The 10,643-nt window shown below is 42.0% G+C and overlaps 1 protein-coding gene across 3 annotated transcripts in view; it reads left to right on the top strand.

Moving 5' to 3' along the window:
• The first annotated feature begins 2,604 nt into the window (after positions 1-2,604).
• Positions 2,605-10,643, top strand: part of eml2 (EMAP like 2) — a 29,726-nt gene continuing 21,687 nt past the window's right edge. For 2 of the 3 annotated variants that reach the window (XM_068713227.1, XM_068713217.1), the window contains exon 1: positions 2,605-2,876. In XM_068713227.1, coding sequence (XP_068569328.1) covers positions 2,804-2,876 — 73 coding nt within the window. In that variant the 5' untranslated portion in view covers positions 2,605-2,803. Of the gene's footprint in view, positions 2,877-6,505; positions 6,627-10,643 lie in introns of those variants that run through there. The other variant, XM_068713236.1, reaches the window with a different exon arrangement.

The following is a 10,643-nucleotide window of genomic DNA, read 5'->3' as shown; positions in this document are numbered from 1 at the left end:
GAACTCGGGGATGAAAACTGTAGGCACAAAAACAAAACATAAGCACATGGCCCTCAATAACAAACCAGACAGGGGAAGAACAGGGGAGCACACACAGGAAAACCTAACACTATTAAAGATTAAACTGCTCAAATACATTGTTTATGCTAATGTTCTTAAGTCTTAAAGAGTTAAAGAAACGAGTTTTAGCGATACGTGTTATCCTCGCACTAATGTGTTTGTTCTCGCCGTTTGTTTGTATTTTTCATTCTTTCCTTTTAGTTTATTAAATACCATGAATGCAGCTTGTGGGTAAGACACACTGATGTGAAGTGAAATGCAACAACAGTCCTGTAACAGATGTCCAGTTGTTGTTTCTTGTGTGTTGAATTAATGGTGTTTTTGAATTTCAGTTTAAGTGAATTGAATTATGAATTTCAGTGTTTCTTGTCTGTGCGTAATGATCGTCTCATCTGTGTAATGAGACGACTGCCTCATTATATTGTAGTACGTTTTACAAAATAACACACGTAAAAGTGTTGTCTCTGTTGCAAATGTTGAACAATTTTTAATTTAAGGAGCAACATTAATCGACAGGATGTAACATTATTTATTTTTATCCGTAGTAAATGGAGTATTTTTAGGTATAATTTTAATCAAAATGTCCCGACAGCTCTGGTGGAGCTGGACTCATCCTGTCTTCCAGATGTTTTTTACAGTCGGGTCACTACCGTTAGATCACCAGCGATCATGTTGTCCTCTCAGGGAATTTGAATAGTCCTTTTTAGTGAAGCTTACGAGGCTGTACCACGTGCGTAAAATGCGCAAAGTGCCTCATTCAACGTGGAGAGACGTTGATCCTGCTGCTGTGTGATGACTACAAGTATTTAATAAACTAAAAGGAAACGATGACAAATACAAACAAACGGCGTGAACAAACACATTAGTGCGAGGATAACAATAAATTTAACCAAACGTCTCTTAATTGTTCAATTGTCATTATTTATTGTTTCATGAATTACACATGCTCACACTTCCATGACATACAAATAACAAGTACATACATGATGTATACAAGTAGGTTGCAAATTAAACATAAACATCAAATATCAGATGAAATAATCAGCATTAAATACATTTGTATCAATGACCTAGAAAATGAACTAAGGCACAGGTAAATATGATTACATCTTTGGTTTGAATACACGTATACTGCTATCTAGTGGTAGAAATTCTGAACACTTTTACTTTGCATCTACTTCATTCACTACTAAAGCAACAGCACAATACGGTGGAAAAATAAATATCAGTGCCAACAACTCCTTGAACACGAAAATGACTTTGATTAAACTATATCACGAACTGTGACAATTCACCCATTAATCGAAAACGTGATTCTTGCTGAGTCAATGGATAAATAAATATGAAACTGCATGTAGTCATCTACTGTTAACATACGGTCATTCTATTATATTGACCTTTTATTTTGAAATATTCTTACTTCCGGATTACCTGTTATTCTTTGCATCTCTTTTTAAAGGCAAAAAAGGGATTTGCAAAAACAAAAATCGGCTCGTTATTTTACTTTGGTTCTCTCGTTTTTTTCATTTTTGGATTCAGACAACAATAACGGAAAAAACATGTTATATCTGTATTTTCGTTTTTTCATTTAAACGGTCAAACAGACTATTAAAACGTACACGGACCGTTTAACCTCCCGCTCTGCATAAATAGTCTTTGGCTTTGGCATCAATTATGAGCACCTGTGTTTCACACCGTCTCCAATGAATTATTCAGGATCCCAACACTGACACCGGGATCACCTTTCTCTGGTCAGGAACTTCAGCTTCAGACATGTAAGGCGTACAGTTCCGGTTTTATTCAATGTGTACAGTTAGAATCATCTCTCTCGCGCCTCCAATAATCAGGAGCCCCGGAGCTAGTGGGGAGGCTGTTGCTATAGTAACAGTGGTACGCAGGGCAGGCGAGGATATTTCATCAAGTGTCTTGTAGATTGTTACCAGAAGCCGAAGGTGTCTGTTCAAAATAAAAGCCCTTGATCGTCGCACCACTAGATACGTAAGTGAATTAATTCATAAACTAATACATATTTGAATAAAATCATTAGCCCAGCTGTTACGGGGAATAACATAGCTCTATCTGTATATGTATCGTGACATTTTTAGGTTAAATGAGAATCGCTCTTAACGGGAAATCTGGAAAGCAAAGTAACAATCAATGTGACATTTTGATGGTACTATTAAGAGATAAATTTAATGCTTGCTACGACGGAGTGTGGGACTGTTATTTGAGTTTTAGCCTAGCTTAAATATGTGACAGCTCAAGAAAGGCACGTTTTCTTTTTTTAAGTGAAGCTTATAGTAGTAGTGTGTCTCTCTCTCTCTCTCTCTCTCTCTCTCTCTCTCTCTCTCTCTCTCTCTCTCTCAATATATATATATATATATGACTCATGCAATTTAAATGTTGAAATCATATAGAAGCGCACATATAATATAAACATTATAGTCGCCAATGTGGTGTCCGTCGCTATTACTCTTATTTTGAAAGTCACAAACGGAAGTACAGTATGTACAGTGTGCAGCTTAACGCTGGCAGCGAGGCAGGAGCGGGAGAGAGTCGTGGGGGGGAGCAGGATAGCAGGTAAAGGTGTATGTGTCTGTCCGTTTATGAACGAGGAGGAGACGGGAAGGGGTGACGGCGTGAAGAAGAGACGGAGAGGGGACGAGGAAAGGAGGACAAAGGAGCCGACGGAGAGGAGGAAAGAGCCGGGACGAAGGAAAGAAGGAATAAGAAGGAGAAGGGAATGTCGGAGAGGATCTCTTCGTGCGGGAGCCTGTATGACAGCACCAACCTGCTGCTACAGTACTGCAACAACGGTGAGAGAGCTCTCCGCTTCTCGTGCACACGCAACAGAAACACAAGAGAGACGATGCATTCATCGTGAATGTGTTTCCAAATGTGCACGAATTGAACCAGACATGTATTGACAACGACGTTCATTGGGCGGAGAGGCTGTAGAAAGAAACATATGTTCCACCAGCCCATCAGTCACTGCTCAAATGAGCCCGATGGGATGCATTGCATATGAATGTCATTCATTTTTTTCATCTTAAATATTCTTGCAATGCTAGATTGATTTAAAATGTCTATACATTTTTAAAAAATATTTAATGGTTTATTTTCACCACTTTTCTCTCTGATTATAGTATTGTTGGTGCTAATTGAGGTGTTAGAGAGTGAAATATTTACCTTTTTAATTAACTATCTCATCAGGTGTCATTGAGTCTGTCATTTGCCTCAGACATGATTGAAGCCACAGCTTCAGTGTCGTTGACTCATCGCCTGTATTCACTCACAAGCTGGGAGGATGGTGGTTGTTATCGTGAATGGGATCCTTGTTATGATCACAATGTTGCAGGACGTGATGGTCCATTTTCTGGTTCTGAAACACATGATGCTCTCTGATGGCCATTTGGCAGTCTGACATATGCTGCTCTTCTCCCTGCTGCAGCCTTGAGTCTCTGTGTCTATATCACATCCTGCTTTACAAATATCATGGAAATGCTGTGCTGCTGCCAGGACCGATCACATCTGTGGTGGAGACAATGGCTGATTATTAAGTAGAGTCTCTGTCGGCCTCTCCAGCTGTTTCAAAGTAGATTGACATTTGTATCACTTCTTGGAGACGTAAATGAATGCATGCAAACTGACGCCGTGATCCCCAGAGAAACCAGACAGCCATATTGAGCGACAGGTGCGGAGACAGTAAGGGGGGGGGGGGGGTCACGGGAGTCTGATCGTTGTCCAAGATGTAACACGTGCCGTTCAGACTGCTCAGACAGTGTTGTGGTGCAAAGCGTCCCGCAGCTCCCAGGTGTCAAGATTTAAGTGCAAACTGTGAGACAGATGCACGAGTCCTGTGCACCGAGCTTCAGATCTTAGAGCAGGCGAGAGAATGATGGTAAATATAAATATATGAAGTCAGCTGCAGGTTACCAGAAGGGCTCGTGGAGTGACAGCTGGTCCTGCAGTGAGGGATCAGCCGCCCTTTATTTCTGCAAGGGCCGAGTGGTTTAAGCGTTAACGTACTGGACTGAGGTGAAGTGGTCAGAGAATGGGTGTCTAAGGGAAGGTCCTCACAAGCATAGGAAGAGAGGCCTGTAGGGTGTTTGCTGACATTTACAGAAAATTGCTTTTGATGCGTTCGTCAACTCAGAGGTCAGAGGTCGATCTCTTATCAAACACACGCTGCAGCCGTTCATATGCAGACATTTTGGGGTTGAGCCTTAAAGGAGAACACCGTGAAGTCAGGAGGCACACGGCGGTGAGGGGTTTCACTCTGCTGGGCCGCAGAAGGTGAGATGCAGGCTGGAGAACGATGATAACAGAGAGTCTGTGTGTGCTGTTGGTCTCAGCAGCATCTGCCGAGCGAGCTTCAATCGACCAACTTCCTTCTTTCTTTTTTTATTGTTGCGTTTATCCGTCTCTCCTCCTCTGCCATCTGTCCTCTCACTGTAACCAGAGCTCCTCCACATCAGTGGTCATCAGATCTGCTCTCCTCGGCCACCTGGTTCACACGTCTTGAGCAAATACACTTTGTGTTCTCCCTTTTATTTTATTTTTTTTTAGATGTACTGAACTCGGGTGCATGTTTTATGACTGTGAAGGGGAATACAAATGTTCTGTTATCTAAATGATCCCGCTGAGGTTCATTCACCTTTAGGATTAGCTCAACACACTTTAGATTTTTGTTCATTAAGCAGACTACATTAAAAGCGTGCACCACTGCCCATTTCATGTTTTTAATCATCCCCAAATCAGTACAGAGCCCTATTTGAAACAATTAAAAACAAGGTTCTCAAGATAGAGAATAAACGGTTGTCTTCAGTGTCTGCAGGACGTTTGAGCTGCTGTCGGTGCTTCCAAGCTTTCTCTGTGCAGTTCTGTGTCTCACTCGGATTTAATTAAGTCTCCAGCAGGGCGTGGAGAATACTTAGTGCTCACATTCACACAATTGAATTTAAGCAAAGAGAGAGTGGAATCGTTTCCTTAAAAACACCCCCGTATTTTATGATTCAGCCTTGTGGGAGGGGTTAAAGGTAATCTCTGTGTAAGCTCTAAAAAGACAGACATGAACAGAGTGCACGGTGACACCAGGAGCACATCTACAGTGTGGAGGGTACCACTGCAGATGTGCATGTGTGCAGTGCAGCGTACAGTACGATCCTTCAGCTGTAGATGGAGACGAGAGGACTGAAGCGGTGTTGCAGCTGTCAGTCACAGCCCGCTGTATTGCTGCACAGACATCACTTAACTGATTGTGCTGTAGTGTTTGGCCTCAGTCTGGTGTGTCAGATGCAGAAGAGGAACAACCGGTTTTTAAAGAGGCTGTTGAAGGATGATGGATTGTACAATTTGATCATTTGAAGAGCACTATAAAACTATAAAACTAACAGTGTTGGTCAGTCTGTGGGCCTGAATCGATCGGTTCTTACACAAAGTCACTAATTTAGCTTCTGTAAATTTATAGTTTTTATTTGATTCTGGTATCATTTTCACTTGTGGATTAACCCAAATCAGTGCTCTAGTAGTGTGTGTTTGGGGCAACAGGACTGTGCGTGTGTGCGTGCGTGCGTGCGTGCGTGCGTGTGTGTGTGTGTGTGTGTGTGTGTGTGCGTGTGTGCGTGTGAGAGAGAGAGTCAAAATAAATGATGAAGGACCACGTCACCGAGGGCGACAGTGTTTCTAACAGTTTTTGGACAACAGTGGAGCTCTATGGCTCAATGGAAGAAGATTTATCAGGCTTTGGCTACACAGACAATACGTGGTGGTTTTGGTCTTTTTCTTGGGATTTATCGACAAAAATAATAACAATAATAAAAAGAAAAGAATATTACCAGATTTATATAATTCAGACTTTCTGTTGAGACCAAGTACAAGAATACTTTGTGATGCTCATTTGGTACATTTTGAAGTTTAGTTATACGCAAATGTAACATAAGGGCACGTGGGCCTCATGTGCAGAGTCACCTTTTTGCGTGTGTGTGTGTGTGTGTGTGTGTGTGTGTGTGTGTGTGTGTGTGTGTGTGTGTGTGTGTGTGTGTCATTGATCCTTCAGTCTGGCTCTGCAGCATCTCTTCCTGGTGGTGCCTGGCTGTACAGATGCTGATGCTGGTGCAGCGTGTGTGTTTGTGGTCCTGCGCCAGGCTCCACCCCTTCTGCCTGTGTCCTCTGCCTATAGCTAACGAAAGAGGAGGAGGAGGAGGAGGAGGAGGAGTGGAAGAGAAGAAGGGGAAGGAGGAGGGGGTGATGAAGAGGGAGTGTTCCGGGAAGCAAGGGAGAGAGTGGAGGCAGAGGAGGGAGTGGTTGACCGGCCGAGGACGGGAGTTTGTGAGAGAGAGAGAGAGAGAGAGAGAGAGAGAGAGAGAGAGAGAGAGAGAGAGAGAGAGAGAGAGAGAGAGAGAGAGAGAGAGAGAGAGATCACAGACGGGGAGGGTAGGGAGTCTGACTCCAGAGAGCCTCTGGGGAGAGAAGAGTGTAAAAGCTGACCGACAGTGCTGTGGACTGACCGTCTGGTTTGACTGACAGGAGGAGTGAGCAGGCACTTAGTGTGGACACAATGACAGGTAGGACCAGACCGGTCTCCATCACTTCACTGCACCATGAATATTTCAGCAGCCCGCAATGTTCTCATTGCCCTGCACCGACCTCCCATTGTCCATCTCTCTCTCTCACACACACAACCTCTGCATTTCATCATCCATATCTTCTCCACCTTTCCTTTTTCTCCCTTCCCTCCAACTCCTCCTCCTCTCCATCCATGCTTCTCTCTCTCTTTTTTTTTTTTGTCCACCACCGTTTTACCTCTGATAGCAGCCATGTGTCTGCATCGGCCTTGTGTCAGCTGGGTTTTAAGTAACACTTGACAGTAATGTCTGTCTGTGCTGGGATGGAGAGGGACGTTAGCGTGTGTGTGTGTGTGTGTGTGTGTGTGTGTGTGTGTGTGTGTGTGTGTGTGTGTGTGTGCTTTGCCTGCTTAATATCAAACAGACGTGGCCTCTGGTTTATAAGGAGAGTTATGGAATACCGCTGAGGTGGAACCGTTGTTATGGGGTGTGTAATAATTCAAGGGCAAATGGAAAAGTAGGAGTCTGCAGCAGTTTTTTTTGTTTTTTTAACAGGTGTGCTGACGAGAGAGAGGAGATGAAGGTGAACCCATGATCTCTCCATATTTTTATGTTTCTCTCCTCTCTCCCTATGCATCCCTCTTCTCTCTTTCTCTTCAGTATATATATAACATGTAACATGTTCAGTTAAATGTAAAGAATGTCAGCGGCACTGCAACTCAAACTAATGCATCATGTTAACATGCTAGCATGTTAACATGTCAGCACGCGGAACCAATCCTATGTTTTATCTATGTTACGTTGCACTAGGCTGAAACACAACTCCCCCCTCCACATAATCCATCAAACGGTTAATAAACACATTAAACATGACACCGAGAGCATGTTGAACATTCCATGCTCAATGCATTTGCATGCAAACGTGATAACATTCAGCTTTGCAGGATCCAAGAGTTGTTAACGCTTATGCTAACCTGCCAGTTGGAGGCATTTTGACATCGTAAGATTACAGCATAAGATTAGGATTTAACTCAAAGCACATCTGAGGTTTAATTCTCTGGTGTCCCCTTTACTTAAAACAAACTTAACCCTGTTTGTGCTCCGCTAGTGGTAAAGACATTAGTTATTGCTGTTTTGTAGTGAGGCTTCTAAATGATTGAATTTTGTACGCACTAAAGAAATCCTTAGTTTCTCCACAAAGAATCCCTCATGTGCTCAGAAGTTTCATGGAAATGATCTCACAATGTGGATTAAAAAGTATATCATTTGTAGAGGTAACTGCTTTACTATATACACAGTATGAACTCTCTTTAATACGTGTATAAACAGGCCTCAGTGTGTAGCACAGAGGAGAACATTGAGCTATTTCAGACTCTAAAACGGTCTTTTCTGTGTTCTGTCCCTGTGTCCTCCTCATTAGGTGTCTCTGTTCAAATCGACGCACCTTCTGGCAGTTTGGATAAACAAGAACATCGTCGCAATTCAGCTGAAGATGAATCATTCTCCTCTGTTTCTCTCACTGCGAGTCCTTTCTGTTCCTCTCGCCCTCCATCTCCTCCCACCAACAATCTGTCCTGGTCTACCTCAGACACTTTGTTTTCTCCCCCTTCTGCTCACTCGTTCACCTTTTTTCGTTCACTCGTAAACCCCACCGCCTGTGTTTTGGCCTCGCCTGCATTCTATTATGAGAAAGAGGCATTTCTTTTCTATCGTGTAAAAAAACAACAACAAGTGCTTCATTTCTCCCACAGGTGAGAGTTGGAATCGCTCTAGAAATACTGTGAATTACTGCGATGGTTTCTCCGCCTCATCGGAGTGATTAGATGGAGTAATGTTAGCGTGGCTAACGTACAGTAGCAGGACAGTAAAGACACCTTTCAGGAAGTGAGACTTTGCTTTATTTGTACTGTTTTTCCCTACAAAACATCTGTAGGAAGAATACTTTCAAGTGAATTAACATTCCATGATTCATGTACGACGTCTTGAGGTTTAATTTCCAAATGGGTCATTGACTCTGAAACGGCTTTTAGAAGCTGGCATGTGATTGAATGTATGATTGAATTGAGTATTTACTGTAGTTTGAGCTTGTATTAGTATTAATTGTATTACTGTTTGTGTACCTTCCTGGGGGCACATAGAAATGAGCCAGTAATTAAATCTGCTTCAAAGCATCTCTTCTCCTCGTATGAGATTGTTTTTTTTTTTCGGTCCATAAAAATAAAGGAAATAAACTAAATAATGAGCATTTTTAAAAAAGAATTCTTATGTCATTTTGATAAATCAGTCTCATCCTAATACATCAGATAAACTAGCAGACATTTACCAAAAGTAAAAGATGACGTTATGCTGCTGGTCCATGCTAATCTCCCTTTAGCTTAGTGTCCGTATGTAAAACTGAAGCTGGATTTCCCTTTCGGCCCGGTCTCATTTGAGTACAGGATGTGATACAGTTACAGTACAACAGTACTCTCTGTGCCCCCCCGCAGGCTCGGCTTACAGCGCTGAACTGATGCATGCTGGGAGCGTTGCATTGGCTCGCGCTGAAGCAGTGTGACCCAGTACAGTGCTCTTTTAGTGCACGTTTAAAGTTAATACTTTAAACTGGCTCTGAATGGTGCACACAGAATGAGTGAGACCTTTGCAAAAACAATCATGAAGACAAGTTCATGGAAGAGTCAGCTGTGTTTTATTTAGAAGTTATTTTTATATGTTAGGTTGGTTTGTTTCAGCTTTCTGTCTCTTTCAGTGTAATGTATATGTTTTATCTTTCACAGCCTGAGACACAACCTATAGATGTTACGGTGATATTTGAATAACTTCTAGCTATGTTGGCTTGGTTGTACTGTGTATAGCTAAGAGAACAATCACTGAAGTCTTCAGTGAAACGGGTGTTTGAAGGCCGATGCTTTCAACCTCATCTTTGCAGAGTACAGTATTCATCTGCAGGGTTCAAGTGTACTTCTCTCTCAGTTGGTGTAATATTCAAAAGGTTTGTCCCTTGCTTGAGAATATAAATCTACATTTGTGATCTTGGTGGTTGTACTTCCTGACAGAGAGGGGACAAGGTTTAAAATTCAGGATGTATGAAGGGTCCAGACGTTCCATCAAACCCAGAAACTTTTTTCTTTTGATCAGGATGTAATCTGTTAATGTGGGCCACAGATTAATAATCCGCTCTGGGCAGTTTGCCTTCGACAATGTAGCAGGGCCACATTATGATGTCATCATGGTGGGTGTGAGGATGGTGGATTAGGCTGGAAAGAGTTCAATTCAATATGAGAGGAATAAAGGCAGAGGACGGATGTGAGGGGGCTGGAATCAACAACCGCTCCTTTGCTTTTGTATGTGTGTGTGTGTGTGTGTGTGTGTGTGTTATATATTTAATATATAGAAAGTTTTGCTCCAGGAATAAATTTGAGAAATAAAATCAGATGAATGAATGTCAGAGTGCTGAGAACGCTTAGTGATGAAGACTGATTACTGTTTGCTTGTTAACAGGTGTGAGCAGCCGCCAGGACCTCTGTGAGGCTGCACTCTGGCACAGCGTTGTTGTTTTGAACTAAATGCTAACATGTTGATGTGTAGCAGGTTTATAATTTACTATGTTCACTCTCTTAGTTAAGCATGTTAGCATTATAACATTTGTTAATTAACACTAATGTACAGCTTTATGGCTAGCTAAAAGCTACATGCTCACAATGACAATGCTAACATGTTGATGTGTAGCAGGTATATTACTATGTACACTCTCTTTGTTAAGCATGTTAGCATGCTAACATTTGCTAATAAACTCTAAACACAATGTACAGCTCTTTTTTTTTTTAGCTAAATGCTACATGCTCACAACAACGACAATGCTAACATGTTGACGTGTAGCAGGTTTAATATTTACCGTGTTCACTCTTGTAGTTAGGCAGGTTAGCATGCTATCATTTGCTCATTAACACTAAACATGATGTACAGCTGAGGTTGATGGGATTAGTTTTGCAGACCCTGTGGAGTTCTCTTGTAAATATT

Source organism: Cebidichthys violaceus, unplaced genomic scaffold (assembly GCF_023349555.1).
Source record: "Cebidichthys violaceus isolate CVI_PGR_0920_01 unplaced genomic scaffold, fCebVio1.0.p SCAF_1, whole genome shotgun sequence".
Classification (NCBI taxonomy): domain Eukaryota; kingdom Metazoa; phylum Chordata; class Actinopteri; order Perciformes; family Stichaeidae; genus Cebidichthys; species Cebidichthys violaceus.
This window is presented reverse-complemented; position numbering and strand designations above follow the sequence as displayed.